General features: G+C 40.7%; 1 protein-coding gene across 2 annotated transcripts in view; it reads right to left on the reverse strand.

Moving 5' to 3' along the window:
* The window catches only part of tecpr2 (tectonin beta-propeller repeat containing 2), a 62,284-nt gene that overhangs the window by 18,592 nt on the left and 22,894 nt on the right, over positions 1–20,798 (reverse strand). For both annotated transcript variants that reach the window (XM_041971387.1, XM_041971386.1), the window contains exons 5-18: positions 19,299–19,430; positions 19,053–19,210; positions 18,802–18,955; positions 13,614–13,766; positions 12,723–12,855; positions 12,407–12,636; positions 9,752–9,965; positions 9,373–9,619; positions 9,069–9,279; positions 8,507–8,740; positions 8,353–8,420; positions 8,163–8,278; positions 5,701–5,874; positions 1,892–2,072 (exon numbers count right to left, since the gene is read on the reverse strand). In XM_041971387.1, coding sequence (XP_041827321.1) covers positions 1,892–2,072; positions 5,701–5,874; positions 8,163–8,278; positions 8,353–8,420; positions 8,507–8,740; positions 9,069–9,279; positions 9,373–9,619; positions 9,752–9,965; positions 12,407–12,636; positions 12,723–12,855; positions 13,614–13,766; positions 18,802–18,955; positions 19,053–19,210; positions 19,299–19,430 — 2,405 coding nt within the window. The remainder of the gene's footprint in view (positions 1–1,891; positions 2,073–5,700; positions 5,875–8,162; positions 8,279–8,352; positions 8,421–8,506; positions 8,741–9,068; positions 9,280–9,372; positions 9,620–9,751; positions 9,966–12,406; positions 12,637–12,722; positions 12,856–13,613; positions 13,767–18,801; positions 18,956–19,052; positions 19,211–19,298; positions 19,431–20,798) is intronic.

Below are 20,798 nucleotides of genomic sequence, written 5' to 3' on the forward strand. Positions count from 1 at the left end.
AGGCTATTTGACCAGAACTTCTTTTATAGGTGTCCATTATCACTTTTTAATTGACACCCTACAGCCAATCAGAGTGTGTTTAATCAGCGTTGCATCACTTCTAGACGCTCCAGTCTGTCCCACTCTGCTGGATCTTAAAATAAATGACGAGCTTACTTTTTGCATTTTCTTTTACTGACTGGTAAATGTTGGCAGCAGACTATCCACCGCATCCTTTCCTTGATTTTATTCTGTACCATTGGTGTTGCAGTTTCCCATTTTCCCAGGTTTTGTGCGTACGCCGTGGCCAGAGTTTCTGTGGAGGTAGGAACATTCTCCCGCTAAGTTTGTTTTTTATAAATCCCAAAAGTTTAAAAAAACTGAACAAACTGGTGAAGAAGGCCGGCTCTGTTATAGGCCATAGTCTTGAGCCTGTGGAGGTGGCAGGTGACCGGAACATAGTGGCAAAGCAGACATCAATTAATGCCTCCCACCCCCTACATGAGACTGTTAGAGCCCTGGAAAGCTCCATCATCAGCAGGATTCTTCACCCACGGTGCACAATGGAGAGGTCCCGCAGATCCTTCCTTCCCTGTGCTGTCAGACATAACCAGGCCTGCTGCCAGCAGAGCTGATCACCCACCTGCCCGCAACAAAGCTCACCATTGTGCAATATCTGTACATATTCACATTTATGCTTATTAATATGGTCAATAACTGTCACTTTGCATTAATTTGATACATGGCTTTTCTTTTGTACAGTATTTATAACTGCTCTTTTTCTCCCTTACGTAAATATAGATGTGTGTTTTCTTTATTTATTATTAGTTCTGTGTATACTGTGTATACCATATACAGTCTGCAACACCAAATTTCCCCAAAAAGGATGAATAAAGGTCTATCAAATCAAATCAAATCAAATCAGAGAACAAACATCACAGTCATGTTCTCATCTGTACATGAGAGTTTCATCCAGATCTGTACTCCTGCATGTAAAATCATGTACTTATTGCTTCTGTAGCCAGAAAGTCTTTATACATGAATTCACAGGCGTACCACCTCACCTGTTTTTTCATCATCCTGTAAATGCAGCCATCTTTACTTCTGCTTACATAAAGCCCAAACTGTCTTTTATATCTAAACCACGGTCAACCAGAAGCCCATCAGCTGGAAAGGTTTATGCAGAAGTCCACTATTCTCTGGGATGTGTTCATCCAACGTATTCACTTCACTGCACCAAGATGGAAACGGAGGATGAAAATCGGTTAGTTTGCTTTTAGTGTTCTGATCACGAAGCTGCTGCTGCTGCCGAGGACACAACTCGGGAAAAAATGTTAAGATGAAATACTTGTCAGAAATTCGGAATAAAATGGAGATTAAAAATACGAGAGTCACTGCTGAACCCAAAATCACAAATAGTCCCACAATTCTCTGCGTTGATGATGTCGGTACTGTGTGTTTCCACAGGTTTTTGATTGTGTCTGTTTATCAGGGTTTTGTCTGTTACTCCTTAGTTAAGAAGCAGCTTCTTTTCATCCCTTTGTCATCCTTAGTTTTCCAGATTGGCCTTGTAGGCGACAGCTGCCATTTTGTGGATCATGTTTATGTCTGAAGCAGTGAATTCCCAGTTTAGTCTTTCATTTTCAGTTCTAACTTAAAACAACTAAATGAACTGAACTTTGAACTGGTTTAAAATTGAAATGGTGAATTACTCATTTTAAACTGAATGAACTGAACTTTGAACTTGTTCATGAGATGCATGAACTTGCATCTATGACTGTTACGTACTTCCGTACCCAGTGGTGTTGTGTTTCTGTATCCGACGGATGTCATGCTCATGTACTTGAAGGTTTCATGCTTACGTACTTGATGATGTTGTGCTTACGTACCCAGTGGTGTCGTGTTTCCATACCTGACAGTGTCGTACTTCCATCCCTCCCCCTCGCTGCAGTAGCTGTCCAGTCCTTCTCTATAGAACAAGGCCTTGTGCTCACTCAGAGCCCAGACCACGCCTCCTCGCACACACACTTGGCTGAACACGCAGGGAGAGTCCACCTTCACCGAGCGAGCGCACGGACGCTCCACGCTCAGACCTGAAACGCAGACATTTGCTAAGATGGAAACTCTATTTGCTGATTTCAGGCAACACAGCATTTTTAGCCTTTCACTTTTCCTTATGCATCATTGGATTCATTTAATACTTTAAAAAGGAGGGAAAATTATAGGGAACCAATAACAATATTTTAATCTTTCACATGACCTCTCTGAAGCCATATATCTCAGGAAGCCATATATCTTTTAGGTGGTTTTCTTCAAATGGAACAGCTTTGCTCTTTGGCTCTTCAAAAACCTTCTGCCTTTTCTGTCTGGAAAAATATATTCACACTACAAGGGGATCAAGCTGTTTTCTTTTTTTGTTTAATGCAAGTTGTGTGTTAATTAAAATGAAAACATCTTAAAATGCAGCTGTTGTCCTGATGGAAAAAATATATATGTTGCCTTCAGGTAACATTGAACCATTACAGAAACGTCACAGCTGCAGGAAATGCTGGTATTGTGTGTTTAGTTATATTTTGTTGATCTGATCTTTAAAATTTAACAAAGATAAATGTGATGTTGATGCAGAAAAGTCACGATTTGGTCTTTTTACTCATGTACACTTATTGTTCACACATTTTCCTTCATTTACAGAATGAATTCAGCCACATTCTCTGTTTCTAGAAAGAAGAGGGTAGAAAATGGTTTAAAAGATGTTTCATGGAGCTTTATCGGCATTGAGCAGCAACATCACAGATTATGTCTGGAAAGTTCTAGAAAACTGACAGAAATATTGCTTGAAGTTAAGCTGATGATCAAACTGCAGGTTTTTGTTTAGTAAATGGTTGTGATCATTGTTTTCATACATAGTTTGTATAAAGTTAAAAAAATAAAGCTTGTTTAGTTTAATGAGTTGTTCCATAATGGTCTAATGTTGATACAAGCTTTTTATATTTTAAAATCAATTTTCATGTTAGAATATCAATATTTTAGTCATTTTAGGGTAAATATTTAGTGTATTGCAAACTAGAATACAGTGGAAAGTAACTATAACATCAGGATCTCGTGTAAATTATACCCAGTTAGCAGGAACTACTTTTTCTTCCTCATGCTATAGTCATATGTGAAATACGGCAGAGCATAGCGGCGCAGCAGCGTGCCGATCACTCGCTCAGTCACGTGTGGAGCTGAACAGCAGTATGACATGTGTGGGAAGATATAGACGTTGTGTAGCGACACCACAAACCTCCTTAAACAACTCAGAGTCAATCATAACACAGTACATGTTAAAATTATGATGAGGAAGAGGAGGAGAGGGACAGGTTCTGCATGGGTGAGACAGACGCCACTCTTGGAGTCCTTTGATACTGCAGGCAGGTAGTATCGGGTACTATCAGGTACTAACCAGTGTTCAGGTATGGAGGGAGACATGTGGAGCTGTGCAGCTTTGATGTTGAATTTTGAGAAAGGGATTTTCATGTGTCTGCTAGGTTCAGGTTTTTGTGTTGATGTTTAAACAGCAGAAGTTCTCCCGGTTCTTAAGACTAATACATCCTGTTTATTTTAGGTACAGTATTGCATTTGGTTATGAAATAAGTAAATGCTGCAATAAATATCTGTATGAGTTCAGCCTGGAGTTATATGTGTCCCTGAGATCAACTTCAGCAGGCCTAGATTTAGTCAGTAAGGACGGTAGGAGAGGCTGGTGTCATTAAATATTAAGTACTGGGAATAAAACAGCCGTTGTGGGGTTTATTTATGGTAATTTGTTGAAACTGCTGCATATTTTACATATTGCTGAAATAAATTAGAAAAGAAGCTTTATTATCAACGTACAATGGGGTACAGAAACAAATGCAGATAAAATTAAAAATATATATCCCCTTTTCCACTTATGAACCATTATGACTACAGGAAACCCCAAAACTTACAAACTTTTCTTTTTTTAAAATATATAAAATGTCCTTATATTATGTTTACTTGGTCTATTTTAAGACATAAAACACTCCAAATATAATGCGTGCAACAGAGGGTTTAGAATGAAAATCACTTGGACATGTTTTTGTTCTGTTCCTACAACGCTAGTATAAAACAAGCATTACTCAGTCTGGGATCTTTAACATATGATTTCTGATTTCAGCTAAAGTCTTCTTCAGAGAGGTCTCCCCAGCTGTTCTTCTTCTGGTCTGTCAAACAGGAGAGGACAACACTGCCCCCTGCTGTCTAATAAGGTGAAGGATACCTCATCCCTGCTGGTGGTTCTCGGGACCTGTTCCAGTTCTCAGCGGTCTTTGTGATCCAGCTGCGGTATTTATTGCTTCCAGATCAGATGACCACCTTCTTCTCCATAACAGGATTTTCTCTCTCACAGATTATCAGATGTGGGTGATTTTAGATGTTGTTCTGTTTTCTGTTTTACTGCCTGTTTGTCTTCTTATCATTTCTTTTTTACTCTTTCATATTTTTCCAGTTTTTTGTCTTCATCAGTTCCCTCTTAAATCCAGAAAATCTTTCCTGTGTTTGCTCTTTTAATGTATGTGTGGCTACATGACAAACACTGTATTTCATGAATGCCATTGCTATTCTGTTTTTTTTTGGATGCACCAGTAACTGACTCAGACTGCTATGTCTGTTTTTTCTGGGTGTTTGTGTGATAGTTTTACATTTTCTCGCTGTGCGATACGTGTTCACCTTCATGCATCTGTACAGTAACCATATTGTTTGTTTTTTTGCGTAGCCTTTTCTCTTTTTGTTGTATTTCTTTCATCTGCTCTTGCTTTCTTCCTCTCTCTAGTGGCAGCCAGTCAGAGCCTTTTTATGTCATCCTCCTCCTCTTTTCTGTAACCAGTCATTCTGACATCAGTTTCTGAAGTCGATATTTATCGGTCTGTGTTACTGTATATTTTGACACTGATGCTGCTGTCCTTTCAATGTGTGATTTTCATGTCCAGAAATTAATATGGATCAGTTAATTTCTTCCTCATGGGTGATGTTTCCAGCGTGGTTTGCATGTTCAGTGTTTCTGGCTGTCTGTCCTCTAAGTTTCTCAAAGTAAACAAAGACCTTTATTTTTACATGTCGTACTAAATGAAGGTCAAAAATTAACCAGAAGACTTTGAACCTTTTAAAATGAAACACACACATCTGTTCCCATAACAACAATAAAAACCAGTTCCTCTCTAACATTACATCATCAGATAGTCATTCCTACACTGATGATCGATTTCAGTTCATGCATTTGTTAAACAAATAAGCCAAAAAAATAAAAAATAAAAAAAACAAAACAAACAACAACAACAAAAAAAAACCTGAAACTGAGACAAGACTAAAAATCCAGAAAAAGAGTTTTTCCTCTCCCTTCTGTTATTAATCCATCTGTTCCAGCAGTTATGTGTAAATTTGGCAATAAACAAATAAAAATAAATAAATAAAAATAATAATAATTATGGTTAACATTTAGGATTCAAGGGGAGCCTCAAACCCAAATGGCTCCTCTTGGCAAAGCAAATTTGTTCAGCACAACACGGCAGGCAGACCATCATTCTGCTGTCACGATGCTGGACAGGACAGCAGGTTAAAAGAAACAAAAAAACCAAAAGAAAATGGAAGCAAACACTGAACTGAAGTTGTGAAGTGAAAGGTATAAACATGCAGAGGGGCCCCAGGATTCCTTGACAAACGTACCTGTCTGCAGGTAGAGATCTCCGTTGGTCTTGATGATCCAGGCAGAGTCATCACTCAGAGCAACGAAGGCTGTTTGCTCTACAGCTTTATACCAGTGACGTTTTCCTTTAACCGAAACTTTAGCACAAGCAAATGCTGTCATGCTCTTCTGCTCCACCTTCCACAGCAGGTTTCCTGGTGAGATTACAGTTAGCATTAATGTTGCATACACCCAGTAACACACCTAGACATACACCTCCAAATACATCTGTACATATGTATGAGCATAGGCTTGGTAACACACCTGTACATACGCCTGTATACACTTGTACAAACACCTGAACATACACCTGAACATCGAACTTAACATAAACCTAGAAACACACATGTACATACAACTGAACGTACACCTGCAGATACACTTAAACATACACCTGTACATATACCTGTAAATATATCTATACTTAAACCTGAAAATACACCTGCACACCTGAACGTATGCCTACACATACACATGCACCTGTACAAACACCTGGAAACACACTTGCACAAACACCTGAACATAAATCTGGACACATACCCGGACATACACCTGTACATACGCCTTGAAACACGTCTGTACACACATTTGTACATTTATACAAAGTTGGGATAATGATATGATCTGAGATGAATAAAGTAAATAAGCTGTTCCTCTAATGTTTGCTCATGTGAAGCTCCACTGGCAAAACTCTCATGGACAGACATCTGCTGAAGTTTATAGCCTGTGCTATAATAAAGCTATTAGCATTGTTTCAGCTAATGCTAGATATCATTAACTCTATCATTAAATTGGTCAGCAACACAAACAGATTGTTTACTATGGTGTCCTTCAGCCTAAAGGCTAGAGATACATGGAAAATTGACAGCCTTTGCAAAAGTTTCAAGCTGTTTCTTTACCAACGTCTGATGAATTATAAGGAGATTAATTCTGTTTAGCGCTGTCCTTGTCTCCAGATACGAGGTAATTAGGATTCGCTGTAAAAGCACAACACACAACCTTGTGGTTGTACTGTAGGTGGCAGCGGAGATTAAACATGTGTCCTCTGGCGTTTGGAACAAATATTGGACATGTCCTGCAGTGTACCTGTGTTTGTAGCATCTCATCTCTCTTCTAACCAACGTAGCTCAGCTGTTCTGTTTAGCCATAAGTTCTGCATCCACGTTGTCTTTGCTCCTCTCGTTACCCTCCCCCATCACACACTGATACATACACCTGAACACACACCTGTACATAAACCTGTAATCACACCTGCACATCACCTTAGCTCAGATATTTTAGGGTATTTATTTTGTAAAATAGGGGTACCAGCCAGGTCTCTCTCCTGACATGTAAGCTATATATTTTTTCTCTTTTCTTTTTCCCTAAAATACTGTGTGACTCACACAAAAGATGCAAGAAAGAAATGTTTGCATCCTCTGTTATATATGACAGTTGAATAGTTTTTTCTAAAGTCATCAACAGGCTTTTCTTTGTGTTCAGGATGAGAAGTCCCCAAACGTTATAACTTGTTTGGCTTCATACTGTCAGATGCTTAATTTGAGACATTGACCGTTACCATTAATGTATGTACTAGGGCAAGACAAGCCTCATCATTTTTTGTTGTCTAGATTCATCATCGTTTGCCCATTGGACAAATTTGTTCATGTTTTGATTCAAACTTTAAGTTTTATTTTGCCTTGCTGTATCTGTATCTGTCATAACTCTGGCCACCCCCATTTGAGGGCACACTGATTTAAATCCTTTAGTTCATTAACACATACTAATTGCTAGCTTGCCAGGAGTATTTTCCATAGATGTTAGCCTTAAGCTAACTTAGCGTTTTTTTGTTTTTTTTTACATTTTCTTGTATAATGAAAGGGGATTTCACTGAGGCAATTATTGTATTTTCAGTGAAATTCTGATGTATTTTCTGTATGTTTGCTTAGTTTTACAGCTTTCTTGAGTGAAGGTTTCAAAACGGATTCAACCTGAGATCTGCTGAGCTGTTGCAGCGGCTAGATCACGCCACACACACGCAAGCAGCAGCAGAATATATACTTTACATTATTATAATCAATTATGTTCTGTTGCTGCATCGATGCAGAATTGTCCATGTTCGCATCGCGATGGATCATAGAAACTACTAAATTCAACACCCCTACTGGAAACACATCTACACTTATGTAAATACACCTATACATAAACCTGGAAACACACCTGTATATGCACCTGTACATGTACCTGGAAACATGCCTGTACATACACTTGGAAATACACATGTATATACAACTAAAAAAATTCTTGCACATACACATAGAAACACACTTCTACATACACCTGAATAAATCCTCTGGGATCCACACACCCTAACCACTCAGCCTTCAGGCCATTCTCAAAACAAAATGTAATTTAAAACTATGTTTAAAGAACTGTGACATCAGTAGATATGTCAGCAGCTCACCTGTTGGTGACAGCGCCACCTGGTTGACGTTGTCTTCAAAGCGCTGCCAGCTCAGTCCAGTTTCAGGCAGAACACTGCAGAACAGTCCCCCTTTGAAGTCCAGACACCAAACATGCCTGAAACACAGACGTCAAAAATAAGACACCTGAAAATCACCTGTCAAACACCTGTATGTCACCAGCTGACTTACCTGTCAGTTACCTGCAGGCTTAGTATTCCACATCCTGGTCCTGAGTATCCCATCCAGCTTTCTGCCAACTTCACAGACAAAAGAAAACTAGACATTTACAGCAACTTTACTGTACCTCCACATCCTCACCTGGTCAGGTGTTTTCATGTCTCACCTGGTCAGGTCTGTGTCTGTCTCTGTCCTGGATGTCCAGGTCCATCTGTCTATCAATCGCCTTCTCTGTGTCCTTTGATAGACAGGTGTGAACATCTCTTCCACTACTTGCAGGAGGAAGACGGTAGATGTCTCCCTCATCATCACTGGACATGCTGGATTTTCTGTCCAGATTGGACACAGTGGAGTAAAACATGTGGTCGGCCGGAGCAGCTGAGGGAGGCAGGAGGTCGTCCTGCTCGCACAGAGGAAACAAGGGTGATCTCTAGCAGATAATCAATATTTATTTAATTAATTTTTATAATGGTTTCTTGGTTCAACACTTGGATATGACGTTGTTGATCAAAAACATCTTCAGACTGAGACTACTGTCTCCCTTTCAACATGTTTTCTTTGACCTGTGATGAATAATAGTTTAGAGTTTGTAAATAATTTTGTTTTTTATCTATATTTCACATGTTGTTATTGTGTTGTTAAAACTGTTGTGCATCTGTTTTAATAAATCATAACAAACTAAACGTCATGTGACCCGATCTTCACTCATTATTGGATGTTAAACTTACAGTCTCCTCCTCTGGTTCTATCAGAGGGCTGAGAAACTCTTCATCTTGCTCCTCCAGTCCATCATCCTCCTCAGACTTGTGCATGTAGGAGAAGGTGCACTCAAGAAGCAGATCCACATCTGGAGTTGGGGGGACCACATCTGCTTCATGACCAGAACCAGAGGTCTCTTCTGGATTCAGTTCTTTCTTCAGACCTTGGAGAACCAGGGTGCTGGTGTGGTGGATGGAGTTGAAACAAGGGTGAGACAGTGAAGCCAGATGAACAGGAGACAACTATCAGACTTGATTACTCTAAACAACTAACCCTGACAGGACAGAGGAAACCTCCACCTCCTCTAAATCCTTCGAACCATTATCTGCATCCTGCACTTCCTCGGAGAACTGCCCATGGACGTGTTCTGGAGCATCCTGGTTCTGGAGGCTTAGAGCACCGAGGGAGGCGTGGTCACTCAGAGGAGTTCCACTTCCTCCATCACTACAGCTGCTGTCCTGGACGACAAACACGGAGTCTGAGCAGCTACTTTCAGAGAGACGGTTTCCACTGCTGCTGTCTGAGGACGGAGATGGACAGGAGACAGTCATTATTACCTGTCTCTGTACGTCTCTCTGTTTCAGTCTGCTGGTCTCTCTGTCTGTCCATCTATCGTTCTGTTAGTCCATCTGTTCGTCCATCTGTCACTTACCTTGCCGTCTTCTCTTCTTCTTTACTCTGATGGCTTTCACCACCAACTCTTGCTGTAACACTTCCTGACCCAAAGGAGCGCTGTAGCGTCTGGAGCTCAACTCGCAGGATGCGGTAACTGGGGTGTTTCCATGGAGACTGTCCCATGAAGTGACAGAGCCGCTTCGACAGCGGGGTGTGCTAAACGGATCAGAGGACTGGCACAGCTCCATCACCTGGAGACAAATATACGTACATACAGCTGTTATCTTCAAGTCCTCGCTTTAAAATCTATGCTGTGTCAACTCTACATCAGAATCTGTCTTCAACACGTCATATTATGTCCTCTACATTTCAGATTCTGACCTCTACATCAGATTCTGTCCTCTACGTGTCATGTTATGTCCTCTACACCTCATATTACTACCTCTACATGTCATGTTATGTCCTCTACACCTCATATTACTACCTCTACATGTCATGTTATGTCCTCTACACCTCATATTACTACCTCTACATGTCATGTTATGTCCTCTACACCTCATATTACTTCCTCTACATGTCAGATTCTGTCCTCTACATGTCATATTATGGAGGGCCTGAAATTCATTTGTAAAAATATGGAGGGCATCCCCCCTTTATATGCTTCAAATAGGGGGGATTTATACACTTTGGGGGAGGATATCACAGGTGACCTTAACTACAGGTCTTGGGTGTCCTACTTGTAGCTCAGATTAATATGCAGCTTCCATTTGTCGTCTCCCCCTTCTTAGGCATCATCTTAGATAGCTCTCTTGTCTCTCCTCCATGCTTTTAAACTGCTCACATATCAGTCTTTACCAGATAGGTATAAAAACTATTTTCATTGCTGTAATTTGTTTACTCCTTTAGCTGTGTCAGTGCATTAAGTCATTTTCCCCCATGCTCTATTGTATCCTCTGTCTTCTCTACTTAATTTCTTTACATTCGATGAGAATTCCAGTAAAATCAAACTTGCCTTGTGGAGGGTCAAGCTCTGAAATGAGCATCAGACAGGTGAGGATTGTGTTATTCAGTGAATTTCTTAATTGTTTTTAACCATCCTTTGTGCTCAATCCATGTTCACATGGATTTTGAGTTTTAAGTGTGTGGGGTTACAAGATCGCCGAGACAAGAAGGGCCAGCCCGTTTAAAGATATAAAAAAATATAAAATATTAAAAATTTGGGATAAAGTTCATTGATAACTTCAATATCTTTTGGAACTGTAAGGAGCGATTCAGACCTGATGGTGTGCATCCAAATCTAACTGGATGCAGATTACTTGGTGCACACTTGTGTCATGCTGTTGGGAGGGCAAACCCGAACATGAGTGTACAGATAAGAGACCCTAAGGGAAGCATGTAAATAGAAAAAAGAATTGGGCCTAGAATTGATTCCTGGGGAACCCAGCAGGAGAAGGGGCTGAAGAAGAGGAAAATGCACCAGTGTTGATAGAGAAACTTCTGTTATTGAGGCAAGACTTGAACCATTCAAGTATAGTACCTTTAAGACTAATAATTTGTTCAAGTCATAATAATAAGGTGCCGTGATCGACCGTATCAAAAGCGGTGCTAATATCTAAAAGAACTAAAACCGTAGCGTCCCCAGAATCTGTAGTGCATAAAAGATCATTAAAAACCTTTAGATTCTGTGCTGTGGATGTCTTTGAAACCAGAAAGGTAAACACTGTTAAGACCGTGATCAATTAAAAATGTCTGAAGCTGGATAAAAACAACTTTCTCCAGCAACTTGGAAAAAAAAGGCAATTGTGAGATCGGTCTAAAGTTTGACAGAACTGTAGGATCCAGATTAGGCTTTTTTAAACGAGGCTGAACCACAGCACACATCAACAGGGACAGCCCCAGATATAAACATGGCTGGGTCAACAGTCTTAAAAACGAGAGTTGTGGCCTTTAACTTATCAACCAGTTCAGAGAGCGGAGAGAGATAGAGACACTAGTTCAAAGTGGGTAAACACTGCAGTACACATTTAAAAAACGGATGGATCATGAGTTGGTAGAACAATTTGAGACCTGATATTGGCAACTGTGCCCACAAAAAAAACTTTAAGAAACTTTCACAAGTTGCAGAAGAACCTACAAGTCCAGAAACCACTTAATAAGATGATAAGGACTCCCATTACATAATAAAAGATACTTGAAGTTTATCCTTCTTCCATTTGTGCTCAGATCTCCTACAGACTTGTCTGAGGGCTCGTGTGGCATCATTCAACTAAGAAGCATAATTGAAGAATAAGAGGCTGCTCTTTCATGATAAAGTATGCTGCTCTGCAAGGTTTCTTCATTTTTGCGACTGGTCACACTCTGTAAACACCACCCCTTTTATGTGAGCGTGCACTGATGGAAAACCCTGGGTTGAAATACCAAGTTGATAACCAGCGTTGTAGTACCGCTTATCAAGATTGCAAATGACTGGGTAAGTCAACCCAGGTAGAGGAGAGATATCCCAGGTATTACAATCCCACTTTTTGGTTCAGGCTTCTGGTCTGTACCTAAACCAGCTAAACTGTGATCAGATGGTGATGGTAAAGAATTTTTTACTTTTTCACTTTCATCAGAATTATAATTACCCAGGTCTGTTAACAACACACACCAGCTATCACCATGGCAACAGAAACTACTGTTCATCATCTCCTACCTCCAGGTCCTCCTGTTCCTCTGCTTCTTCTACTTCCTCCACTCCTCCCTCTTCTTCCTCTTCTGGTCCTTCTTCATAGATCCCCTCCCCCACTCTTGCCTCCTCTCTGCACCCACTTTCTACAATGATGGCCATGGTTCTAATTGGCTGAGCTGTTTCAACGGATCCAGTTGGGTGAAGGATGGTGGGCGTGGTCAGAGGTGAGGACAAGCGGAGTGACAGCTCAGACACTGAAGGACAGAAACAGGAATGCGAGCGGAGTTAGGACAGCAGGTGCAGCAGAGCAACCATTACTGGTGGTATTGGTTGTGCTCACAGTTGGAGGCAATTCCCTCTGGACTGGTGGAGAGGCGGATGATGTCTCTGTCTCCCTTCAGGACAAAGATCTCATTGTCACAAGACGACACTGAAACGATGTCTCCACTGCTCTCCAACGCTCCGATGATCACCTGTCGGCAGCATCAGCATCATCAGAACATCATCGCTGCACAATTTCATTCCCATGGTAACCTTTCTGTTGACTTACAAATAATAAACTTATAATGATACTATGATTTTACCATCCAATACCCAAATAATTCAGGTTGAGTCTGAAAGCAGAAGCAGCTCCTTCGTAAAAACACATGATCATTAATTTGGCAAATCATCAGTTGGGTCAGAACTTGTCAAAGAAATTTTTAGTTTTTTCTGTGACAGAGAAAGTCTCTGATCTCAACTGCATCCTCAGATCACGGGTTTTCATGAGACATTTATGAATTCACGAAATCATCTCCTGCATCGTTCATCGCAGCTCTGCATTTGACCGTGCAGACCAAAACTTGTTGATTGACAGACTAAGGCAGTGGATTGGATTATCAAGAACAGCCCTTTACAGGTTCTCGTCATATCTTTCTGGCAGATCCTTTTATATCAGTGTTGGTAACTTCACATCATCTGTGGAACTTAGTCTTCAGGTATTTCCCAGGGCTCTTTTCTGGGCCTACTGGTATTTGCCTTATACAAACTTCTTCTGGGGGATCAATAATTTTGATCAGATAATGAATACAAAATTCTTATTTAACTTCCAGATCATTCGCCCACAGGAGCAGGTATACATTCAGGTTGTTGTTGATAACCAAAATGTTGAAGAACTCTTTGGATCTCCTCAGTACGTCTGTAGAACCTGCTGGTTCTGAGACAACACAGAAATGAGAGAACTGGACTTTACCTCACTGAGACAGTCAAAGACGTAGATGCTGTATTCATTCCAGCTGAGGATCCAACCATCTCTGAAGAAACAGCTAAGCAGACCGAGCTGCTGGTCCACTGGACGATACGCTCCAACCGGACCAGGACGAGGAAACAACTCAAACTGAGGTATCTGAGACGGACAGGTGGAGAGAAAATGAGAGGACAAAAGCAAATTATGTTCAGAGAAGAAACACCAAGGGATTCTAACAGGAACAAGTCCGGATCTCAGTCTGGGCTCAGTTTTATGAAAGAAACTGATTCCACCTTGCAGAACTGCTAAACATCAAAGACCTGATTGGTCTTTTAGTGAAGTCCATGAATGTGGAGAAACTACAAATCTTTTTACAATCTGTAATAGGATTATGGACTTTTAGTGAGTCTAAAGAATGCTTCACTATTATCTCTGAGTCGGACTAATAGACCCGAACCTGCTATCTCTTCCTGGAGCATGGGCTGAAAGGAGTGAGCCGGTTACACCCCACTGGAGGCTGGGCTGAGAGGCTTAAAGCCTGCTACATCCTTTTGGAACCTGGGCTAACAGGCCTGAGCCTGCTGCCTAGACCTGGAGCCTGGGCTGAGTGGTCTGAGACAGTTACACCCTGTGGAGCCTGGGTTGAGAGGCCTAAGCTAGCTACATCTTCTGGGAGCCAGAGCTACCAGGCCTGAGCCTGCTGCATTTAATCGGTTCGATTTTTTAGTTAATCAAAGTTCTCTGCTGATGTTCTGTAAGTGGAAGACAATGGCATTTTTTTATTACTTTAATTTTTACTGCTGGTCTGGGATATGACACCAAACCACAATTCCTGGGTGAGTATCCCTAACAATGTGCTGTATTTATGGGACACTTACTTCAGTGGCACTAATTCTTTTGAGCAACCACAGATATATATGCACAAGGACTTACCTAAGCTTCAAAATGTTCATGCTTTATTTGATCTCACTTTCTCACTCAATGAAAGGCATCTACATGCAAAGGGACTGCCTCAAAATGTAATGTGAAACAAAGACTAAAGACGCTAAACATGCTCCTATAAGGAAATTTAGGGTGAAGGGACGAGGAAACCCTTGGTTCTTCTCAGAAATGTCTGATACCATTCATTAGCATAACGTGCCATGGGCCAAAGCCAGAAAAAGTGATTCTGTTAGCGAATGTGTTGGTGTTACTTTCAGACAACTAAGGAATGAATGTACTTCTCTTATTAAAAAAGCCAAATCAGAATATTACTTATCTGCCACAACTGAGAACCTTAACAATCCACAGAAATTTTGGAAAGTTATTGAATCTTTATCCGTAAACAAACCCCCCCCAGGTTCTTCCAACATTTGTTCTGGAAGACACAGTTCCAGTATGTGACTGAACTGAGGTCTTAAACTGCTTTAATAGGCCTTTTGTGGCATCTGGTTCTTGCTTTGACTCTAGGAGCTGCTTCAACAACTCCCTGTATAAACCCTCAAATGTTTTCTTGATATCGTTTCCATTTTGTACCTTTTACTGTGCAGCAAGTACATAAGGCCCTCAAATGTTTAAATCACAGAAGATTCCTGGACCAGACTTGATGGAGCCTTATTTTTTGAAAATGGCTGCTGATTTTGTTGTACAGCCTCTTACGATACTTTCGATTGAAAGTAAAGAAATTCCATCAGTCTGGAAGTCAGCTTTTGTTGTTCCTCTTTTAAAAAGGAGGTGATCTAGCAGTTTAACCAATTACAGGCCAATTTTAAATTTTTGCATTTTGTCAAAAATTCTTGAATCTCTTGTGTGTGATCAACTCAAAGAATTTTCATATTCAGATGAGCTTCTTTCAAAATTGCAGTCAGGTTTTAGGAAAAAGCACAGTGCTATCACTGCTGTTACAAAAGTGATCAAAGATATATTTGTTGCTCTTAATAAAAAAAAAAAAAAAACAGTACTGTGCTGCACTTTTATTATCAAAAGCGTTTGACACTGTGGACCATGCCGTTGAAAGCATAAGCTTATTTGCTTGGGATTATCAGATCATGTAGTTTCCTGGCTCACAAATTATTTGAGTGACAGGACCCAGTGTATTAAATATGATGGTTTGTGTTCTGAATTTGAGAGTCTCCACAAGGGGGTGCCACAGGGGCACTTTATTGTTCATTATGTACATTGATTTGGGACAGAATGTGTCCGATGCCAATATGCATTTTTATGCTGACGACACAATTATTTACTGCTTTGGCTTAAATCCTGCTAGAGCTGTTGAATCTCTGCAGAAAGCTTTCAATGTGGTCCAGCACACACTTCTGCAGCTAAAACTAATTCTTAATGCTGACAAAACTAAATTAATGCTGTTCTCAAATTCTAAGAAGTTTCCTTAAATTATCCCCACAGTATCCACTCTTGAGGGAAATGAAATTGAAGTAGTTCATATGTACAAGTATCTTGGTATCCTGCTTGATGACGCTCTCACTTTCAAACCCCATATTGATAATCTTGTGAGGAAACTCAAACTGAAATAGTTTTTTTTCTTTCGAAACAAATTTTGTTTTTCTTTTGAGGTGGAAAAGTGGCTTGTCATTGCAACTTTTTTCTCCGTTTTAGATTATGGAGATCTGTTGGAATAGAATGCTTCATCTAAATGTCTGAGAAAGCTTGACACTGTTTATCATGCTTCTTTGAGGTTCATTACAAAGTGTAGAGCCCTGACCATCACTGTGAACTGTATTCTCGAGTGGGTTGGCCTTCTTTGTCCACCAGGAGGTTGGGACACTGGTACACTTTTATCTACAAGGCCATAGAGCAGACTCTACTTCTTAAGGAAGCTGAGATCTTTTAACGTCTGCACCAAAATGTTGCAAATGTTCTACAGGTCTGTTGTTGAAAGTGCAATCAGCTTTGCAGCAATCTGCTGGGGCAGCGGCATCAGAACCAGAGACTTGAAAAGAATTAACAAACTGATCAAGAAAGCCGGTTCTGTGCTTGGAGTAACTCTGGAGCCGCTGGAGTTGATCATCAAAAAAAGAATTCTGTACAAGCTGACGAGGATAATGGAAGATCCTTCACACCCTCTACACAACGCCGTGACGAAACAACAGAGTGTGTTCAGTGGGAGGCTTGTTCAAGTCCGATGCAAGACAGAGAGATACAGAAGATCCTTCCTTCCAGCAGCTATCAGGCTGAAGAACAAAGCCCTTAATTAATTAATGTGATTGTTTTACTTTACTAAAAAAAAAAAAAAAAAAAAAAAAAAATTACTACTACTACAATATTGAATTTCCCTTTGGGATTAATAAAGTATTTTTCATTCATTCATTCATTCATGCTTGGACTACTGCCCTTCTATATTTGTAACCTAATCGCACGGAGAAATGTTGATTTGTATGGTTTGTGATCAAAAAATCATTTGTTGCTCTTTGTACCATTTGCCTACACTGAACTGGGAAGAAGGGCCTTTGTCTTCTCTGCCCCTTCCACATAGAACATGATGCAAAAGGACTGGAAATTAACAAAACTTATTTCATTGAGTGAATTTTAATCCAGACTGAGCACTTGAGACAGCCTCTTTAACTTGTAACTGTTTTCAGAATTTGTAATTAATTTTCATTGTTTATTTTAACTGTTAATTGTTGTAATTAATACTTTGGTTGTAACTGATACTTTTTGCTGCCTCTTGGCCAGAACACTCTTGCAAAAGAGGTTTTTAATATTAATGGGACTTCCTGGTTAAAAAAAAGGTCAAAAAAATACATCTAAGATCAAACTAAAAATATAGATACTCTTCCATCATATTAGATGGAATAAATAAGTAAATATATCTCAATCATTTATGGGTTTTTTGTTATTTTATTTGACTTTATTAATCCCAATTTGGAAATTAGTCTCTACATTTTACCATGTCTACCAGATACCAGAGAGTAGTGGGTCTGGGGACCAGATGTGGTGTAAGGGACATGCTCAGGTGCCCACAGTGGTTCACCACACCGGGGAATTGAACCCAGGTCCTTCAAACCTAAGTCCACCTCTGTAACCACTCTCTCTTTATTGATTCCAGACTGGGAAATTCCCCTTTTTATTTACAATAATATTCATCAATGTAGTAAACCTTTAGTGGCATGTTAATTTTTCATTCTTTTTGTTTATTTTTCTAATTTCAGAATTTATTCATAAATAAAAAATGCTTTGTTAATGTGAAGAATTCATTTTATTGATTTATCTGCCTTTTGATGTCTTATGGAAGATTTCTGGATGTTTCCTTTCAGGCGGGGCCAGAGTGGAATCAATTTTCTGCCCTGGAGTTTTATATTTAAGGCCAGCCCACCTATTTCTGATTTGGACTAAAACACCTGTTTACCACTTTGAATCCTGTAGTTTTTAATATGAAAATAAAGCCATTAAAAGCCCCATTTCCTGTATTAATGCACCAGATTACAAAAATATTGACTAAAGAAATTAATTCCCCTGCTTTCATTACATTTATAAAATGGACGTGACTTGCAGAAGGTGCAAAAGCTAAACACACAGAGCAATACAGCGAGACTGTTATTACTCACACATCTCACACAAACTTCTCCTCCTCTCTCATGTCATCTTCTCTCTGTCCTCCATCTACTCAGTCCTTTTAGTCATCTTACTATAGCTGTTCTCACCTGTCTCTTCTGTAACAAGACATCAAAGATTTTAATTTATTTTAGTTTAATTTCAAGTTATCTACACCGTCTTTAGTTTCTCTTCATTTCTGAGTTAATTTTAGATTTGAAATTCACAAATACAATGGACAAAAATATAAACGCAACACAAAACGCACACGCAAGCAATCCACCTCATAGGTGTGGCATATGCCTTAAGGCCCATTTATGCTCAACGCAGAAGACGGGCATGCAGATGGACGGACAGTTTCGAACAACTTCCTGACCAAACCCTTGAGGTGGAGAAAAATGTTTTCCTATTCACCATGGACGTTGAAAGTTTATACACTAACATTGAGACCAAAGATGGTGTGGAAGCAGTTTACTTTAGCCACTAAAATAACTCCAAGCCCTCTTGCCATCTCGGATTGGACCTGGAGGTGTATGAGATCAGATCTGGAGGTGTATGGGATAAGATCTGGAGGTGTATGAGATGAGATCTGGGGGTATTTGGGATCAGATCTGGAGGTGTATATTATCAGATTGGATAGGATCAGATTGGCTGTCTCCTTTTGTACCTGTGTGTTGAAGAGTGGTTTGAGCAGCCGGGTGTCTTCCACGTGTCCTCTGACATCAGACCTCCACAGTCTAAGTCCAGGTCGAGCAGCGAACACTTGAAGATCACTCTGTTTACAAAGAGCGGGCAGGAAGCAGGCCCCAAACCTGCCGCTGCTGTAACAGTTCAGAACCACGGTCAGTCAGCTCTGGTCTGCAGGTCTGAAGCATATTTAGAAAACAAATAGTTGCTGAACAGACCCGGTTTCACTACCTTTTGCGGGGCTTGGTGCCGAGCTGCAGGACTTCCTGTTTCTGTGTGCAGAACAGCAGGGTTCTATGCTGCGTAGAAACCAGCAGGACCTGGTGACTGTACTCCATCTGAACCACACCTGAGGACTCCTCCAGCAGCAGCACAGGTTTACACACCCCCTGCACATACCCAACACGCCACGTCAGGCTGCATTCCTACTGACGCTGAATCTATTTAGAACCAGACTTTGTTGCATTGTGTTCTCACCTGGTCCAGGTCCAGAGCCGAGAACACCACCCGTCCTTTATCATCTCCGGAGAAGAGCTTCATGCCGTTGGTGCTCCATGTCAAAGAAGTGATGGATCCTTTATGGAGGCCGACAACATCAAACCTCCTGAGCTGCAGACAGGTGAAGAACCACACACACATTACACTACAGCTGCAGACAGGCGAACAACCACACACACGTTATTCTACAGCTGCAGACAGTTGAAGAACCACACACATTATTCTACAGCTGCAGACAGGTGAAGAACCACACACATTATTCTACAGCTGCAGACAGGTGAAGAACCACACACACATTACACTACAGCTGCAGACAGGCGAAGAACCACACACACGTTATTCTACAGCTGCAGACAGGTGAAGAACCACACACACGTTATTCTACAGCTGCAGACAGGTGAAGAACCACACACACATTATTCTACAGCTGCAGACAGGTGAAGAACCACACACACATTACACTACAGCTGCAGACAGGTGAAGAACCACACACATTATTCTACAGCTGCAGACAGGTGAAGAACCACACACACATTACACTACAGCTGCAGACAGGCGAAGAACCACACACACGTTATTCTACAGCTGCAGACAGGTGAAGAACCACACACACGTTATTCTACAGCTGCAGACAGGTGAAGAACCACACACACATTATTCTACAGCTGCAGACAGGTGAAGAACCACACACGTTATTCTACATTTGCAGACAGGTGAAGAACCACACACATATTATTCTACAGCTGCAGACAGGTGAAGAACCACACACACATTATTCTACAGCTGCAGACAGGTGAAGAACCACACACACATTACACTACAGCTGCAGACAGGTGAAGAACCACACACACGTTATTCTACAGCTGCAGACAGGTGAAGAACCACACACACGTTATTCTACAGCTGCAGACAGGTGAAGAACCACACACACGTTATTCTACAGCTGCAGACAGGTGAAGAACCACACACACATTATTCTACAGCTGCAGACAGGTGAAGAACCACACACGTTATTCTACATTTGCAGACAGGTGAAGAACCACACACATATTATTCTACAGCTGCAGACAGGTGAAGAACCACACACACATTATTCTACAGCTGCAGACAGGTGAAGAACCACACACACATTACACTACAGCTGCAGACAGGTGAAGAACCACACACACGTTATTCTACAGCTGCAGACAGGTGAAGAACCACACACACGTTATTCTACAGCTGCAGACAGGTGAAGAACCACACACACGTTATTCTACAGCTGCAGACAGGTGAAGAACCACACACGTTATTCTACAGCTGCAGACAGGTGAAGAACCACACACGTTATTCTACAGCTGCAGACAGGTGAAGAACCACATACACATTACACTACATTTGCAGACAGGTGAAGAACCACACACATATTATTCTACAGCTGCAGACAGGTGAAGAACCACACACATATTATTCTACAGCTGCAGACAGGTGAAGAACCAC

Source organism: Melanotaenia boesemani, chromosome 20 (genome assembly GCF_017639745.1).
Source record: "Melanotaenia boesemani isolate fMelBoe1 chromosome 20, fMelBoe1.pri, whole genome shotgun sequence".
Lineage (NCBI taxonomy): Eukaryota > Metazoa > Chordata > Actinopteri > Atheriniformes > Melanotaeniidae > Melanotaenia > Melanotaenia boesemani.